The sequence below is a fragment of the Siniperca chuatsi genome, linkage group LG1 (genome assembly GCF_020085105.1).
Source record: "Siniperca chuatsi isolate FFG_IHB_CAS linkage group LG1, ASM2008510v1, whole genome shotgun sequence".
Lineage (NCBI taxonomy): Eukaryota > Metazoa > Chordata > Actinopteri > Centrarchiformes > Sinipercidae > Siniperca > Siniperca chuatsi.
Genome location: NC_058042.1, coordinates 31663149 through 31683085, shown reverse-complemented (window position 1 = coordinate 31683085; position 19937 = coordinate 31663149). Strand labels below are relative to the sequence as shown.

At 40.7% G+C, this 19937-nt stretch overlaps 1 protein-coding gene across 9 annotated transcripts in view; it reads left to right on the top strand.

The window, feature by feature from the left end:
• Positions 1–19937, top strand: part of dpy19l3 (dpy-19 like C-mannosyltransferase 3) — an 81703-nt gene that overhangs the window by 22826 nt on the left and 38940 nt on the right. For 6 of the 9 annotated variants that reach the window (XM_044168036.1, XM_044168024.1, XM_044168214.1 and 3 more), the window contains 6 exons: positions 90–163; positions 2600–2758; positions 4521–4652; positions 8924–9035; positions 11709–11765; positions 12124–12206. In XM_044168036.1, the coding sequence (XP_044023971.1) occupies positions 90–163; positions 2600–2758; positions 4521–4652; positions 8924–9035; positions 11709–11765; positions 12124–12206 (617 nt within the window). Of the gene's footprint in view, positions 1–89; positions 164–2599; positions 2759–4520; positions 4653–8923; positions 9036–11708; positions 11766–12123; positions 12207–12293; positions 16955–19937 lie in introns of those variants that run through there. The other 3 variants (XM_044168125.1, XM_044167956.1, XM_044168469.1) reach the window with 2 other exon arrangements.

Sequence of the window (19937 nt, the reverse complement as noted above, 5' to 3'; positions counted from 1 at the left end):
TGTGTGTGTGTGTGTGTGTGCGTGTGTGTGCGTGCGTGTGTGTGTGTGTGTGTGTGTGTGCGTGTGTGTGTGTGCATGTGTGCTTACAGAAAGCACTTCAGCTCAGATCAGACGAACACATCTTTAAATTCATCAAGTCAAAGTTTGCTTTGGGGCTGACGAGGTATGAACACACACTCGTTCACTCGTTGACGCACACACACACACACACACACACACACATAGATTCACCTGCTTCTGTTCTTGGACACAGTCACACAGCACACTTATAAAACTATATTTGACACAAGGGCGTGCTCACACACAGCAGTGCACACACAAAGTCTGCACAGTCTGCACCCGTACACACCTCTTGACTTTATCCAGCGTGACTGTATTATTCACTAAGCACCAGTATTGTTGCACCTGGAGTGTTAATGTGTGTGAATAATAGATGGCGGGGTAATGCCAGCAGGCCTCCCATCGATCAGATACTTTGTGTGTGTTGAGCAGCTCAGCCACTGGATAGCTGCTCCGGGGTGGCAGATAACATAGTTCTCAACCCAACGCCACACAACTGGCCCTTCAATTATTCAGGAGGCTGTGGAAAATGCAACGCTTACTCTATGCTCTATCTCTGCCTCTCCCTCTGTTCCTGTTTCTCTCACTCGCTGAGACTTATTTTCTTTAATCCCTTGAGTTTTGTGCTGTGTTTTGTGATATCTCAATTCTCAGTTCAATTACTTATCAGCACGGCTGTTTATCAGAAGCAGTATTGCCAATGGAATGCGCAAAATGTACGCTTTGAAAAAACAACAACACACGTTTATACTGTACATTCATGTCATATTAAAATAATTAATTCAGTTTATTTTGAAAACATTTGTTATATAGTACACATTCTCTCTCTGTGTTTTTTTTGTCAGCCTTACAGAAAATGTAGATTTTTGCAGCTCTCTCTTCAGTTCATGAATGTTTTTTTTATTGCTGTTTACAGTTTGTAGTAGTTGGAACTGGGCTCTGTTCTTCTTTGTACAAAATTCTCAGTTCATAACTTATCTTAATTTGACTGTGGATGATTGGACAAAGTCTGGAATTTTCAGTGCTTCAAGGCTACCTTAAAAATAATCTGCAGTTATTGTTAGAGCAACAAATCCTCAGGCCAAACCTGCAGTTAGCTGGATCATGACCATGACTTCTTAAGGTGAATCTCATATATGAACTAGTAGTTAAAAGTAAGAAGGTACATTTACTCAAGTACTTTGTTACTTTCTATTTCTACGCCACTACATTTCAAAGGCAAATATTATTGTACAATTATTGTACTATTTACTCTACACTACATTTATTTGACAGACATACTGTAGTTACTGGTTACTATATCTGGTTACTGAAAAAAACACCCCACACATGATAAGCTCATAAAATGCAACACAGTGTTATAGAGTAAAGCAGTGGCTCCCAACCTTTTTGGCTTGTGACCCCCTTTTCACATTTCAGATATCTATGAATTTAAATACCTGTTCAAGTTCCAATGAGGTAAAAGTATTAATACTTTAAAATCTATAATTGAGAAAAGTCCAGTTGTGTAGCAGAACATTTTCCTCTGCTTTCCTACCACATTAATCATCTCAGTGTTTCAGATTTATCTTGTGACTAGCTCCAATGACATTATGTTTGGAATTTGTCATTTGAATACTAAAATTTTAAACATTTAAAATTTAAAAGTATACAGTAGACTGCATATAAGTACATAGATGTAAACACTTTGCTGAAAACTGCCCATAGAATTACAGTGCTTTGTAAGAGATTTTGGCAGGGTTTCATTTTGTAGTGCAGAGAACAAACATGAGGTTTACTTGGACTAGCTTTATATTCAACACCACCACAACTGCATGCACTTCCACCATTAAGAATCTCACTAGTCATGCACACAACATCACCTACAGCCTAACTGTATTCACTCATAATAACTAATTGTGTAACAGTGTTGGAAGTGTGAAAACAGTGTAAGCGTGTGGAGCACAATGTTAATCACAATAACACCAGTAACATTTCAGGAACACAAATAAAATGAAACTTATGTCTATTAGTCTATTGCCCCAGTGCATGGTAGGATGCTTCCTAAAATACCTACCTCATATAAGAGCCATATGCAACATCATATTTGTGCTGATCTTGGATTTCACTTTATACTCATGTTGCCTTTATTTCAAAATAAAAGTGCACTGCATGCCAAGACAAATTCACGTGGGATTAACAAATCAATTCTCAAACTGCGTTCAAAGAACCAAATTAGGTGCATGAGAATTAACACCATCATTTTAGCCTAAAACAACATGTTAGCCTGGATTAGTTAAGCCACTTTTGAAGAACAAGGTCCTGGGTAGTTAGCATGAGTGCAACCCACAGAAATTTAAGCTTCATCAACAGAATATCCAAAAGATGGTCCTCACAGATTTGTGGACAAGTGGTCAGCAATGAGTGTTATGCACCAAAGACTGAGGAACAAAACAAAAAATCTATTCTTTTATGTCCATCTTTCCCTTTCTCTTGTTCTATTCCTCCCTTTCTTCACCTCCCCCCTCTCTCACCTCATTCGTTTCACCCCCTCCTGCAGGGATTTTGATGCCAGTCTGTATCTGTGTGAGGAGGCCTTCGGCCTGCTGCCCTTCGACACACTGGAGCGCCTGGCTGGTACCCTGCTACTTTACCCCTACATCCTCACACTGCTACTGCTCAGCGGCATGTTGGCAGTGGCCGCACTGCAGAACCTGAGGTAGGTGATTGCTGGACAGGAAGTGAGTGAGGGAACATGGGAGGGGGAGAAGGAATCCTTGCCATCACATGAAAAGAAACATTTGCCAGGGCTATGTTGGAGGAGGTACATGGTGTAATATACCTATAGTATTGAAATTAATCAGACAGTTATATTGAGTATAATTTCCAGCAGGCAGCTGCTTTCAGTGAAGAAGCTATGCTAATTCAACACTGTACACCAACTGCCCAGCACCAAACGGCAGACAGACAAAGCTAGTGAATAGCTGGTGAACATAGCGGAACATTTAGCAGCTAAAGAGCCAGATATTTCCCTCAGGGGTTGGTGGAGACAATAACAGAGCTGAAAAGAGAGCGGTCTTACATTGATCAGGTGGACAGAAATACGACTCCAAATGAATGCTAATGTTGCTTTGCGTGTGCTGGATGTGTAAAAAAATGCAACCATTTGCTAACAAGTTCGTTGTATCAACTTAAAAGGGGATAATATGTCAATGTAATGTTTACCGCTTGTTTCTGCTGCTCCCAAGTGGCCAAAAAATCAGTTAATGCAGGTTTAACATATTCTAGGGCTGAATTTATTATGTTACTTAACCATTTCCCTTTTAACCTAATTTTACATTGTGACCACTGGGGCTGTTACTTTTTCAAAAAATCTATTTTGAATGAATGAGAACTAACATCCAATTTGTTCAAATGCATTCGAACACAACCCACGTAGACTAATCCTGTGAATGTGAAGCTTAGCCACACTATTGAGCACTTTTTGTGATCTGCGATCTATATTATAAACACTACATGTTAGTTGACACACACGCATTACCAGCAATGTAGAAGGACGCACAGAAAATTCAAAGGTTGCTTTCAAGAATCAATTAACAAATTTGAAAAGAATCAATTAACAAATTTGAAAATCCTAATAAAAATCCCTATGTATATGTAACCATTTTTAGTTCAAAAATGACTCTAATTGTGCAACAAAGTGATAGCTCAGGTTAGCAGCCAGTATTTAGTATTTAAATTGGCAGGGATGAAAAAGTGGGTGTCCTTATTAGGACGATTTAGTCAAAGGAGGTAGTGAAGTGAAAATGAATGGAGAGTTTCAGCCCTTGTAGAAAGTAAAGGGAGTTTCAGCTCAGAAGAGGACATCAGGTAGTCACTGTCCCTATGTCTCCACCCCCCTTCACTGCAGATTTAGTTATGGGATTGTTGCTTCATGCTCTGGAAAATAGAATATTCTAGCAGCTGCCTCTCAAAGCTTCATTTGCCTGTGGTGCAAGGTGAGAGGCCACATTGAACTGATCATATTAGCATATCAGCTCGCCCGCTGCTGTTGGAGGGCTGGAATACTAACCTCATAGAACAAAGAGCTATTTGCCAATTCAGGAATTAATTTAATCCAGTTTACCCCACCTCACGTAGAAGGAAGAGCCAGATTGGATTTATATTCAAATGGAAGCCAGTGTCTGTCTGATTCGGTGCGGGAGGCCAAATCGTGGGAGTGACATCATTGCCCTCGGGCCTTTCTCTGGCTTGTCTGCGTGCTGACTCCTGCAGACAGAAACGGTCGTGGGTGTGCATCATTGCGTGTCCGCTTGTTCGCAAACACCTAATGAAATCTGAATAACAGCTACTGAAATCTGAATAATCTGAATAATATCAATTCCACCCACCTACCCTGCTGCCTCCCTTCTCAAGCGTCTGGCTGTAATGTTTTATGTATCACTGTTGTCTTTTGTCTCGCTGCCTTTTTTGTTTCTCAGCAGACCTAAAGGAGGTTCAGCTGAGGAGAGGAAAGGAGCTGGAGAAGGGCGAGTAGTGGCTTTTCGTCCAGATGTGGCCTATAATCTGTTGCATACACTGTTCTATGGCCTCCTGGCTTTCAGCACTATGAGGTGAGCTCATGCACACGCACATGTAAATGGACACACACATTCCCAAATAGTCACATTGGTTTAATTCTCAGAGAGGAATTCTTCAAATATACTTTTCCTCTTGATGGCTTGATTGTGTGTGCTTGTGAGCAGATGCTGGAATCAAAGTGCCTCTCAAATAATTTTCAGCAAGTGTCTGAGTGATCCACTTTAGCCTTGATCAGCCCTCCACACCAAGGACCATCCCACAGTATCTTAGTCTTTCAGATAGTGACACCACTCACAGTGGGAAGAGTGGACACAGTTGGACAACTGATAAATGATACTCTGAACTACACTGTATGGCTACCACCCTGATATTTCAAACCCAAATGCGTCAACGCTCGTAGTTATTTGTACTACACAAGACTATCACAAAAACACAATTGACCACTTGCTAAGCTCCGCCCCCCTTGGTTACTGTTGCTACACCTGTCAGGATTGCACATATGAAGTTTACTATGATAATGATGGTACAGCAATAAACAATTCTTAGTAATTTTTGAAAGAATAGGTCCTTGATTTCAGGCAGTGGTTAAGTAAAGAAGGCGTGTAATTTCTAGCCTGTTGATTTTGCAGGCTGATTGTCACTAGCATATTTTATCAGCCGTAGCTAGCTACTTATAAAGGTAGGTGGCTTGATTTGTTGGCTGACTTGTTTTAAAATGACAATCTTGTGAAAGGGGTGTTAAATATACACTTGATGGCTACATACATGTTATCATGCTAAAAGACTAAAGAGGCTAAATCCTAGCTTCTCAGACAAAAAATCAGTATCCTCACCAGTTCATGATCCACGGAGAAGACATGGAGATAAAGAAAGAGCATTGTTCTTGTATTGCAGTGTAGGGCTTGCTAGTCCTGGTAATATCATAAGGAAAAATGTAAGATCAGATGTATTTTGTTCTAAAATAACACCGTTGACTGACTGCTTAGCTTATTTTCCAACAGTATGTTTCACTGTTAATGTTACAAAAGAAAACGCTTTAGGATGAGAACTAGCCAATGTATTTGGCGAATGGAACACTATCATGGGTAATGTTGGCTGGGGTTGCTGGAATGTAAATTTCCCCAAATCCAATAAAGAGCAGGACAGAGCTGCAAACATTTGCTTAAACTCTGATAGCATCCAGGAGCTCCACAGAGCGAGGAAATACCACACAGTGAATGTGCTAGTTGTGAACTGTGCTTTTTTTTTTTTCTTCCTTTTTCGGTAACCTGTAACCCCACAAACTAATGTGCTCCTTGGCTTGGAAGTGACGGGGTCACAAAACTTCTGTTCATTCCTTACAACACCGTTTCTTTGGGTGTTAAGAGATACTGTACGTAACGCACCCTTGTGAGCTAATTTGTAAAGCTACACACAAAATCGGGCTTGAAAGATGTCTAGGCCACTTCCCATGCAAAGTTGGGAAGTCTGAAAAAAACCTTGACAGAAGAATGAGCGTACCTCTGTGGAAACTGCGATCCACATGTGTGAATATTTTTGGAGTCAGTGGGAATTGTAAGCCCCAAAAAGGTTGTTTTGCTTGTGTTTTGGCACAGTCACTACATGTCTCAGCCAGGCGTACTACTCTATGGACTGTGTCCAAAGGTTTCAACCCACTTCTTTATCTGAAGTGACAGAGGAGAATGTTGGTGTTGCAGGGATATAAGAAGCATGTTGTTGGGACATGATGCGCCTTTCTACTGTCAAAAACTGTAGAGGTAAATGGGGAAAAGCATTTTTTCACTCTTTTTCTTGTACTGAATATAATTTTTCTGTATCAGCTGTTGTTGTTTTTTTCAGACCAACAGTTGCATTTTAAATGATTTAGGGAAAACTTAATAATAGTATTTGTACAATTGCTCTTTATTTAACTTTTCAGAAGCAGAAAATAAAAACTTATATATTTAATCATGTGTTTTGCTTCTTTACAATCTGCCCCATTAGCCATCCCTCTCATATTCTTCTCTTATTTTATGTTGCTTCTCTCTCTTATTGGTGTCCTGTTGGCAAACACAAACACTGTGGCCTATTTGTCTGGTTCACCTAACTGCATCATCCATTGGCAGGTTCCGTCTGTGGAACAGCACCACTGTTGAGGCTCCAGTTATAGATACCAGACTCTGGCTGTGTGGCGAGAGCCCAGACACCAACACTGGCAACCTAGGCTTTACCATTGAACAGAAACATCTTTCTTGTCGTCGACTTTCATATCCAGACACTTCTTCTTACTTTCCGGAATCTTTCGGCTCTCTGAGGTGGCAGCTTTTACTACTGCTGCAGTGACATGATGGCTCTGCCATGATGGCTTTGCCGTTATTGGTAACAACAGAACTATGACCACCAAACAGCATCGGCAGACTCTGCAACAACTACCTCAATTTTCAACTCAGTGCAGTCTCTCTTTTTTGGTTATGGTTATGTTTTGTAAATCTTTAAAGACTTTCTCAAGTGTTTTAATATTGTCCAGTTCTGTCTTGCATTCTAACATTTGTGTATATTTAAAGAGTAACTTAACATCCCCTGAAAACCTTGTTTTTGTTGACCTCCAGTGGTTTAACTTCTCACCTTGCTGTAGATGTCTGGTTTTATAGGTGAGGCCCCTGTTGGTGTCTATCACGACCATATTCTGTTATCAAATGGTAAACCTTGATAATCCCATGTGACCCCTGTACAAGGTATCATTATGCTTTTGCTTAATGATTTATTTAAAGAGTATATCACATTAATAAACTCCTAAGTTTAAATACCAGAGTTTCTGTGCTGATTGTGCAACCATTCCTGTACTACTACTACCATACAAGTTGTGGTATTTCCCTATAGTAATCAGTGGATCATTTCACATTTTGAGTTTTATATAACACCGAACTGCTTTCAGTTTTGGGCTTCACAAACCCAGACCTACACAGTGTTGATAATTGGTTCAAGATAGTAGCAAAAAAAAGGAGAAAAAAGTACAGCATACCATACTAAGTGGTATACAGTATTGCGATTGCATATTACCTTATTATTAGCTCTGTAGTGCCACACAACTTGACTAGTATGCCTTGTGGCCTGCAATTTTTCCCATTTCCCATCTATAATCTTGCGCACAACAACCCTCCCAGACCTGACTCCCAACTTTCATCTGTAACTGTCAAGGTATATTCGTTGCTAGCATCATCAAGTAAATGTTCCTGGTTGAGCACGTTTAAAGCTGCAAACACAGGCTGCAGTGCTTGACATTCATGATTCATTATTGTGAAAGTATAATTGCTTTTAACTTTAGGCTCTTTGTGAGGACTGTCAAGAAAATCATGGAGATTACAATTGAAATCACTTAAAATAAATCTGCAATTACTCAGTCAAAAAGAAAAAAGGTAATATTCTCGTATCTGGTTTATTCATAGCAACATGGAGATGTAGGTTTTCAAAGGTTCACATCATTTTTGAGTGCAGTATAGCCAGTAGCTGGGTTAAATGTTTCACATTGTGTTCCTGTGGTAACCCAATTATATGTGGTGGGCAGGATTTGGAATGGCATTGGATATATGGTACATTTAATACATATAGTTCATTCCTGTTACAGTCAGGAATTAAAGTACTGATTGAATTCACACAAAAGGAGAAAGATCTGAAAGATTTGAACACAGCAGCAGCCAGGTAGTGCAGAAACTGACTCATTTGATTTCAGCACTTTCTCTATAATGCTGATGAAGAGCGAAAGGCCAAAAGTGCATAGAGCCATTCGTTTCTGTCAGACTGCTCCTTTGCATGAAAAACGGATTGAGATTTATTTCTGTGAGGCTGCACTTCTTTATGCCTCCTCCCCCCCGCTTTCATGGCTCCATCTCCATACCTGTCAACAGTTTTTCAGCTCATTTCATTCGGTCTTCTCTGCTGTTCCCTCCTCTCTAATCTTCTTCTCATTTGTTTTGAACTCTCATTCATGTGCTTTGGATCAGAGCTTAATAATGCTGTGTTTTAGACACTAAATTCAGTTTAACCACACTGAAACCATTTCACTAAGTCGTCCGCTAAACTAAAGACGATTCGGCTGTCTTGTTTGAGTTTAATGTGTTTTACTGGCTTGAGGGAACATCCTAAAGTCAAAGCATCAAAATTGAAGAGCAGCATTTTTTCCTCTTGTATAATCCCCCCCAGCCCAACACACACATCATCACATACACACCAGCAGTGTAAATTTAACCAGGTGGAACATTTAAAAAAAATACTTTTAACACCCAACACCATTTGCTATTCCCTCTCTCTCCCACTCTCTACCCAGGATGAAGTATATATGGACTGGACATATGTGTGCGGTCGCGGCCTATGGTGTGTGTGGGACAGAGTTGTGGATTCTGCTTCTCAGCACTCTCCGCTGCAACACTAAAGTTCTGGTATGAGCTCACAACAACTGCACTTCTAGCTCCAAACATCTGCTACACTGTTTTTTTTTTTCTTGCTTTGATATGTGTGATACTTTACTTTGAAAACTTTGTTCACTATATGTCAATGGATCAGATGATTGTGTGTAATGTGAAATTTGTTGCTGGTAGTGAAGAACATACAAAGAATCATCACCCAACTGCAGGCTAAATGCTTTGTAAAGCTACAGAGCATTTAGCCTCTTTTAGCTTATTGTTTTGGGTATTGTTGCCCATAAACAAGACTCCAAATGAATGTTAATGTCGCTCATTGTCTGCTAGGTGTGTAAATAGGTAACTGTTTGCTAACACGTTTGGCGTAATAACTTTATAACACAATACATGTATGTCAGATGTTGTGTTTTCAGCCTGTTCTGTTGCCCCCAAATGGACAAAAAAAATGTTTATACAGCTTTAAAGTTTTGCTGCATACATATTCACTAAGGGTTTCGTAATATTTTACCTGTTATATGTAAACATGCGTACATGCACTCATGCTAAGAATCACACTATCAGACTCCCGGCTGTATAAGTAAACAACTATTGCTGCTGGCCACTGGGTAACCACACTGAAGCATACATTGTTCAAATACACCTCATACAGATTTTTTTGAGCAAGATTTTGTCTGGCCTGGGGATTGGATTGAGGAGCCTTCCAGTCAGGGACCAGCTTCTGTAAGCTTCATAACAGAGCAATTTCAAGTGTATGGCTAGTCCACCTATGTTTTCCGTTTCCCTGGTCGAGTAGAAGCATCTATTACTGAAATGCATTAAATGATAACTAGGGATGTCTATCATTTGAAATGTTTAAATACAAACACAATGTCTGAGTTTCAGTATCAATACTTTTTTCAGTACCTTAGTCTCAGGAACATGTTTTGCTATAACTGCTTTTATTTAACACCTTAGTGCATCCGTGCCCTAAAGGGGACCCATTTCCTTATTTTCTGTCATATTTATAATGTTACAATGTTGGATGTTCATATTAAATGTGGCCAAAGTTTCAAATAATGAGGTCAACATGTAAAAGTAATCGCTGAGTAAAACGCTCAGGCTTCAGACTAGTGCTAGGTTTCCAACCTTTTTGTTCTACTTTCGCGACGAGCAGATGTCAGCTCGTCACAGATTTCTTTACATGCTCATCTGCTCCAGGCGCAGCACGCACAATTTTTTTTCCCAAGCCAAATGCCTGTCAAACTGCGGCCTTCTTGGTAAATGTATGTACACGTTCTTGCAAAACAGTCTACTTGAGTAGTATTATACGCATTTAATGTACTCCAGCATAAAAATAACCGACGGTGCAGGAAGACAATATACAGTCGTTTGGTGACAGAAGAATGTTATTTCCTGACAGCAGACATTTTCCACTTCAGTCAGCATTTTAGCACATTTCCCACACGTACATCTATTAACAGGGGCATATATAGAACATTTTTTATATACGGCTTGTGATTGAAACACTAAATCCACCGTTATATCACACAAAAAGCAGGTAATGAGCGGATGGGTTTGTGAAGTTGCCATTTCCAATCAAGATTAAGAAATTATGTTACTTTGTAGGTGTACAGTTTGCTTTCGGAACCTCCTCACCGGCAAGAGGATGAGGTCTTGCTCACAAGCACTGGGTGCTACCCCTCGGCAGGCTTCCGGGAAGTTGGCCAATCAGACGAAAGTGGGCTTTTAGAGAGGGGGGCCTTAAAGATACCAAAACATTAGCTCACACAAGCTACAAGGACACACTGCTGCTCAGCATGGCGCAGGTGTGATGCGTGTGGGGTATAAATTAAGTTATTATTTAGATCAGGAAATATCTGTTCAAAAAATAAGTAAACAAGACTAAGAATCTAACTTCCGTTTTTTTGTAGTCAATGGTAAATGGACTGTACTTGTATTGCACCTTTCTAGTCTTCCAACCACTCAAAGCGCTTCACACACTACATATCGCACTCAGCCCATTCACACACTGATGGCAGAACTGCTCACCAGTACAAAGAAACTAATTAATCATTCACACACACTCACACACCGAAGGCACAGCCCTCGGGAGCAATTTGGGGTTCAGTGTCTTGCCCAAGGACACTTCAACATGTGGGTTGGGGGAAGCCCGCCGACCTTCCGATTGGTGGCTCTACCACTAAGCCACAGCCTGCTGACATTTTGGTCAGAACTCAGAAAGTATTGAGGTTTGATACCCAATTCTAGTGACAATCAACATTGTCTATCACCAATCTCCAATGAGCATAACATTGAATTCTAACTTTGACAGCCAAAAGGGGAAAATTCCATCTTTCAAGAGCTTCTCTTGAAAGATGGAATTTTCCCCTTTTTTAAGATTTGCTGGTTTGACATGGAGGTGAACCATTATGCTGCCTACTGTCCAGTTGCATTTGAATCCACACCCTCTACTCTGGACTATTGATAATATTACTAGTGAGGCCACTAGGTGTCAGTGTGGTCATAACATGACAACAGCATAGATCAGATAAAAAATGATACTTGTGAGCAATGATGCTCTGTCTGTTGGTTATCTTATTCTGTGCTTGTCTTCATTTTAAGGTATATCTCTATCTGACTTTCACTTTCTCTGCCTATGATAAGATTATATTCTTTCATTTCATTATAGTTTTTCTTTCTCTCATTTTGCAGTTAAGGCTTGTCAGATATGCAGTTCCACTGGCGATGATCGGTTGCCTGTATTATAAGGTATGCCATTTTCTTGGTGGTTTATGTTCATCACTGTATTGACGGTCTCATTACAGAGCCGAGCCAGTTTGTACAAACTGTGTGCAACGATATGAGAAAAGGAAAATGTGTGAAATGGAAGTTGCGAAAGAAAATGATAACGAGCAATTGGATCATAACAGGAGACCGAAATGATTTCTTCTGTTTTATTTATTTTGCCGTTGGAAGAGTCTAAATGGTTGTCATATACACTGTTATATTCAGTGCAGTAATGAGATGTTATTTAAGATATATCAGTAGGTTTGATACTCTTCTTAACGGCCTTAATGAACGCTAACACAGGGTTTTCCATCCCTTGTCTCTGTCTGTTTCCCTCTAGTTCTGGCCTAAGCTAATGGAGGAATTATCAGAACTGAGGGAGTTTTATGATCCAGACACTGTGGAGCTCATGACCTGGATTAGGTACACACATACACACACATACACCCACACTCACAAATCCAGAGCACACACCAAATTGAAGCAAATCTGATTAGCTTGTTTCCGCAGATCAAGTTTCACTTTGCCGGATGTCCTTGATTAGCCCGTGTGTGTGCATGTGTGTATACATGTGTATACATGTGTATCGGCGCTTGTTTGCGGGGGAGTCTGGCAGATGAGTGATGAGAGCCGATGTGTCTCCACGAATAAGACTCTGGGGTGCTGGAAAGGACCCAGCTGTTGGCAGAGCTCTAACCCACCTCAGGGTTTCTGTGGCCAGGCTTTTGATCAAGAGCATCCCCATGATGGGATCAGAGCTAGAGCTGTGATTTGGAATGGCTCCGTACTATGGCTGCTGTGTATGTTTTTGTGTTTGCACATCTGTGTGTCTCTGTCATTTTCTGGTCATCAGGTTGGATGTGGGGCGTTGGGCTTCCAGGCATAGCAGCTATATTGCATACCATGTAACTATGCAATCAAAATGTCTGGCCAAGGACACATCTCATCACATGCAGTCCGCCCTCCAATATTTATTGTTGCTTTTTTCTGTTATACTCCATGCAAACCAGCACAGTTAAGTGAATTTTACCTGAATTGGTGGCTGATCTGAATGGGTCAAGGGGTGTCAGCAAAGCTGTTTTATAACCCTCCCCCAGACCTGGGTTGAACATGGGTCAGACACTGCTCAGCATTGGTGAATAGGTCTTTCGATTATGTTACTTACGATTACTATTAGGGAACTACGAATGTAGTTATGGTATATGGTATATCGAGATATGGTATTTCTTCCCTGATAATGCTAACGTGAAATTGTGAAGAACAAATTCGTGTTGAAATAATAGAAATAAACAAAATAAACTCCGCTGTCAAAATTTTTTTTTCTTACTGTCTGTGCATATATCTCGCCAGCACCAAACAGGAAGCAGCAAACTGGGTAGTTACTTTGGTAACAGCCTGAATACTTATCAAATAATGTCACACACGATAGACAGTGAATTAACAGTGTTATGAGTCTGTGTTTATTTCAGCGTGTATCTGATCCACCAACCAGCATGGATTTTTGTAAGAAATCTTAATTTTTGTTTCAGGTCGCATGCCATTCCCACAGTCTTTTCCCACTAAAATAGTGCAGCTAACCAATGGAGGCTGGTAGCAAGTTGAGTCACTTTTGTGACTGCTCCTCTCAGACTCAAATGCTAATAGTTGCATGGGTGTTGAAACTTGTTCAGACTAATTTTGATCACCCTTAGCCTATTTATAGACTTTATCATTAAAATATAACAATAACAATTCATATAATTAATTGTTCACATTTAAAAAAATCAATCAGACAGCATTTTGTGGAAAAGTCAAATATTCACTGAACAGTTTAAATAAACTCAGTACTATGTTTCAATACACTGACTCCTAATTGTTGATTGTATCCTGTTTTGTCTTCATACAATGTAATTATGACGTATTGTTATTGCACCTTTGGTTTTGGCTTTGATGCCCAACATTTTGGCCACATTGTCCCAATAACTTTGTATTTATCAAAGGTCAAAGTGGCCTTGCCCTAAAAATGACTTATTTTATATACTGTAAAGTAGTTCTGTGTAACTCAGTGTAAAGCCTTCGTAAAGCAGTGAGATGTATGACTGTTGCGACACTCTCTGAACAATGCTGGTTGAACGTGCGTTAAGTATAGTGTGTCAAACGTGGGCGTGTATGAAAGGGGGGATCATTCTGGACTCAATTCCCACCTCCAAAAATACAAATTCAGAATGCTCACACACAACGTCCTGTTCCGCTCTATTTGACCGGGCAACTGGTTCACATCAATAGATCTGCAGAATGTCAGTCTCACAGGAAATTTCTCAGGCCTACCATTGATGCGGGACTTCCAACGCTGGGTGTCCTCCTTACGTCTGGATGTACGACGTCATCTCAGCCAGATGGCAGGGGTTTCCCCGGAATGTCATGACAACGGATGCTTCGTTGACAGACTGGAGGGCTGCGTTCGAGGGGAGGGCCATGAATGGCACCTAGCCCCCGAGGCTCCGTACTCATATAAATTACCTGGAGTTGTTGGCAATTTTTCTGGCTCCGAAACATTTTTGCCACTCCTGAGGAATTGTCATGTTTTGATCAGGACAGACAATACAACAGCTGTAGAATATATAAACCAACAAATTACGCACAACGCATGTTCCTGGGGCGTTAAAAAGTTGAGCGGATTTGCTCTCCAGTGGAAATCTCTCTACGGGGAGTGGAGGCTCAATCCTGAAGTGCTTCGCCTAGTGGGGGAGAGATTCGGGCAGGCATCCGTAGATCTCTTGACATCGCACAAAATCGTGCAGTTCCCTCTGTTCTTTTCACTAAAGAATGAAATAATTAAAATAAAAATTTAACTGAAAATACACCGCTGGAAACGGACACACTAGCTGGCCGAACGTGCTGCTGTATGGTTCCCCCGTTGGGCCTCACAGTTCCAGTCCTGCTCAGAGTGAGAGGGCAGCGTCTATCCTTAATTCTGAAATCCATATACTGGCCCAGCAGGCCATAGATACTGGCCCAGCAGGCCATGGATGGTGGCTTCCGTTGCGCAGAGACTTAGTATCACAGGCGCATGGTCAGAATTATCACCCACACCCCAAGAGACTGGCTCTTTGGGCCTGGCACATGAGCGATTAAATCAGGGTGATTGAGACCATTCAGTGCGCAAGGGCACCATCTACACATTCATTGTAGGGCTGCCCCCGACTAAAGATTTTCCTAGTCAACTAGTAGTCATTAGTTCAAGCCATTAGTCAACTAGTCTTCGTATGTTTATGATATTATTTTAATTATTTAAATATATATTTTTGGGGCATCAAAAAACTATTTGAGTTCCAGGGCTGAGAAAGAATGTTACAAGTAACATTATTAAAACTGTGCTACATTACAGAAAAATACAAAACTGTAGTAATGAGCCTTTAAAATATAAATTTTACAAGGGGCATGAAGCAAGCCGCCTGTTGCTAACGGCAAAAGTGGTAATGATTGTGAATGTGTCAGAACAACCAGCAAGTAGACTGAACATTTTGTTAATTTATTTCAACACAGTGTCTTCCTAGTCCCCTGAAGTCAGAATCCTGGTCTGAGCTGCTGTAAATCACCCGTACTGTATTGTATTGTACGTACTGTATTCCCTGTCGTCAAACTGGCCTCCATCGGTCTTGGAGGCTGTGTTCGGTGCCAGTCCGGCCGTGTTCACTGGGAGGCTGCTGAGCCGTGTACCGTTGCCCGCTCACCCGGCTCTGGTTCTGGTGATCATTTCTGGCCCCTCTCCCTGGCAGCATCCCCTGCTGGGTCACCCCGCCCCGGGGCCTGAAAACCTCCTCCTCCTGGCGGTCCAAAGCTCCTGTGCCAGCGGTGTAAATAAACACCAACACTCCCCCGGCACTTCAAGCTACCAGTCCGGCTAGAGTCAGCTAATATGACCACTAAGTTAGGTAACTAGTTAATTGCAGCAGTGTGCTGTTAAGTGACTTCCTATGTTACAAGAGAAACGGTCCATGTTGCAACAATCCCCTGATAGTTTCGTCCCGGTGACAAGGCGCAATAGGCGTTCAAGGTTTTTTTTTTCTGCGTCCCGAATAATGAAAACGTGCTTTACTAAGACCCTTCTCATTTACTAACGGTTTAGTTGACTATTAGGTGTATGACGTCAAGTGGCACGTGTTTGAGAGATGGTATGAGGCATGAGACATCTCTTTTCAGAGTTCTGTGCTGCTGCAAGCTGGGCATCCGCACATACATTTATTCTGTTTTACCGCCTTGATGTGACACATTGGATGCTTGCATTTGTTGGGGGCCAGCCCGTTCAATTCAGATCATTGGTGTGTCCCCTGACAACAGGGGTGTAACGGTACACAAATTATAGTTCGGTATGTACCTTGGTTTTGGGGTTTCAGTATGTTTTCGGTACAGCAGGGAAAACAAAAAAAAAAGAAATTTTGAAAAATGCAAACATTCAACAGTGGCTCGTTGGCCATAATTCTTACTGTAACAGTTAAGGCACACAAGTACTGGCATATTGTCAATAACAATAAAATAAACAATAAATAACACAAATGTCACTAATGCTTCACCATAAGACTCTGATCTGTTTATAATTCCTGAACAACTGCAGCTTGCGTTTATACAGGGCAGGCACAACGGACTGACTAAAATGCACATTGTAGCGGGGCTCAAGCACTTTGACCATATGCTTAAATTCTGTATTCTCTACGACCGATGGTCTCATATCTGCTGCGATAAACACTCCTGTAGCATTAGTTATTACTTTGGCATGGTTCAAATCTGCAGTGAGAGGCTGCCTAAATGCTGTGGGGATAACTGTCAAGGTTCAAAACAATTGATTTTTGTTAGTGACCATTATTATCTTAAGCCTATGGCATTTTACACTGCATAAATTAGCCTAGCAGCTAGCACTACATATCCAGACCACGGTTGAATTTCAGTGTTATGTAATGTAACGAGTTGTCGTCAACTCGAATAACGTTCACTTCACCTGTCTTTCATCTGCTCTGCGGAGCATTCGGGTCAGCCCTAGGTGGTAGTGGAGCTTATGCGATTGGTCGTGCCAGAAGGCGCTTCCCGTAGAACTGGGGTTACCCTGGTAACCGAGTGATTTCAACAGCTGATACAAATGGTTTACTACATTGATTGATATTATTTTGTACTAAAATTAGTATCTTAAGATTTTTTTGGGGTCCTCTAAGTGTCACTGGTCCCATGTTTTTCTTCATGTTAATCTTGTCAGGATTAAAAAAAAATTATTTTGATAATTGGCCAAACCTCTCCAGTTATTAAAAAGCATAAAAGTGCAAAATAAGAACCAGTTTAGATTTTGGTCTTTCCCATAGATGATTACTGTAGTTCAGTTATATTCTGAATAAGTCATAATTTAAAGCTCATTATTTCCATCCTATCATCATCAGCATGATGACACTGAGTGGACCAGATGTGATTTTTAATAAACGGCCAATTTTCGTCTAATCCTATTAGATTGTGGAATAGCACAGAGAGAGGGAGATAGAGATGGATAGAGAGACAGGGGAGAAGAGGTTGGGATTTAGAATGTATTTGTGTATGTGACACGGGTTCCCTTCCCTCCGGAGCTAATCCCATTAGGCTCTGAGGATTAGGGGCTGCCTAGAGTTACCTTGGTTGGGGCTGAGAGCAGGGCGGAGCACTAAGCTTCTTGCTGCTGTGCTAATTACATTCCAGATGAAAGTCTTACTTGGGGAAGGGGGTTCATGTTACGTTGTATTCTCTAGCTGGCTGAGGCCGAGGCTCTTTAGTTTTATATGGAAAGCTCACAGGAGATTCTCAAATTGTGGCATAATGAGGGGCAGAACAGAGATAGATACATGCATATAGAAGAAAACATTTTTCTGGCCGGTTTGTGTATTTATGTATATCTGTTAGGGAGTAATTGTGGTTATTCTAGCTGCAGGGGATGAGCCGCACGTATGAATCATATATGACTAGGTTGCAAATGTTCAGAAAATAATTTAGTATGGCCTGTTCATGAAAAGAAATGATGCAGGGGCATTTTTATCTGGTTTGTTTTACTTCTCTTGTTACAAGGCTAAAATCAGAATTTGAATTAGGTTTAGGAAAGGATAAAGATGTTAGTTTAAAACATGCATTTAGAGGTGAGATTAGGATTAGATTATAGGTAAGAAGGCCCTCAGAAGAGCTAATGATACATGTCCTAGACCCTCATAAATATAGAAATATAGCCGCGTTTCCACCCAAAGTACCCAGAACTTTTATCCCCAGGAACTACTTTTAAAGGAACTAAAAAGTTCCTTCAGCCTATTGTTGTGTGCGTTTCCACCACAGCCTAAAGATCCGCGAAGATTAGGCAAATTACACCCATTAGGTTACACCTATCACACAGCTGCATAACTATTGTTTTAACTTATTAAACACATCACCTGCAATTCAGCATAAGGACCTTTGCTTATTTTAACCTAAGCACTCTCACCTGTTTTAAATACTGAGCTTACCAGTGTATAATGAGAGCCACTACTTCCTCAGAGTGTAAATATTAGAATATGGTAACACAAGCATAAGCATTACATGACTTTTTACATATGTAGTAGTATATACTTGTTTTCAGACACAAGAAAAGCCACTATATGCACATTTAGTTCCACAACTATTTCATATTTCATCCATAACTGCAGAAATATCAAAATGCAAAATACAGTGTCTGTGTGCTTCAGAAGGAGGCATGGGACAAGGGCTGCTGCTGGTCGCAGGAGTAAACACACTATTCTGCAGCCTGCAGTTCACTTTACTTGTCCATTTCATCTGAAAAACACGTAAAAAAAACGTTTCACTGCGACGACATTAACAAGATATAATTTTGTACGATCGATTTAGCCAACTGTTGTCTTAATTAACACCACGATTCTACACCATTAGTGGTTGCCGTTAGCATGTAGCTTTTGGCTAGGGTAGCAATAGCATGGCAACGGTTAGCGTTATAGCCTTTAACAAGCATCATTTGGGCCGTATGTGATTTACCTTCAACTGACTGGTCATCCGTTTTCGTGTCCGTGGAAACACAGTTTATGTGTTCAGATGGGTTGATGAGGGGATTATCATAATTCCCAGGGCAATCATTCATGTCCCTAGACTTGACAGGTTTCAAGAACTAAAGTATAGGTTAACGTGATAACAACCAGTAGAGGTTCATCTGTACTTTGAACAACCATAATTCACAAGTTTCCACTTGATAACAGCAGCGGCTCCACGGCTCAGCTGTAGGCTGATACTCTGTTTAAATGGACAGTCAATAAATCAATAGCAATTCCTGGTTGTTCCACTGCCTCCAACTCTGAGTTATAGTTGTGAGTCTGCAGTTTTTAAAGTCACCAATATCGCTTCTGTCTAATCCATGTGCTCTGTCTCTCTGCGTCTTCCTCATTCTATATCTTCACCTTTTTCAAATTCGAAATTGCACACTTGTGTTGCAAAAGCATTATGGTGTCAATCAGTGAAGGCTTATAAAAGATAAAGAAGATGATCATTAGCAATATCTTCACCGTTCTGCTCTCTGACATATGAACTCAATGTTGGGCATGAAGCGTTCTAGGCAGTGCAAGTGTTACATGTGCAGCATACCAAGGAGCAGCTTATGCTCAGACACATGTTACTATATTAACCGCTGCTTCTCAGACTCTTAGGGCTCACAGATAAGTCTGTACACAATCTGTACTCAGCACTGTCACTAACTGCTCATTGCAGTGCACTGCAGGCTGTAGCTGGAATAGGGAACAAAGGTCACATGTCAAATTTCACAGTACAGATGAGTCAGGAGTGGGTTGCATTGCATTTTGAACGTTGCTGTTGGAAAGTTACAATTGGAGGGTATTTGTAAGATTTGTTTGATTTTGATGATGTACTTTGTCACAGTATCCTTCCTTCTTGTGTTTACTTCTCTTCATTGGCACAGGAAATTTTACTGTATATGAGCCAAAAATATAGCGGTCAGAGAACCAATCAATTTCTCCTCTCTTTTACTTCCTTACTTTCTTTTTTTTCTCCCACCAAACACACTCATACATATTTCACCAAATACAGAGGTGAATTTGTGAATCTGCATCTCAGTTGTCTCAGCTAATATTTTCTATTTTGTAGGATTCCTTGTTTCCTTGTTCCTACCTTCTTCCT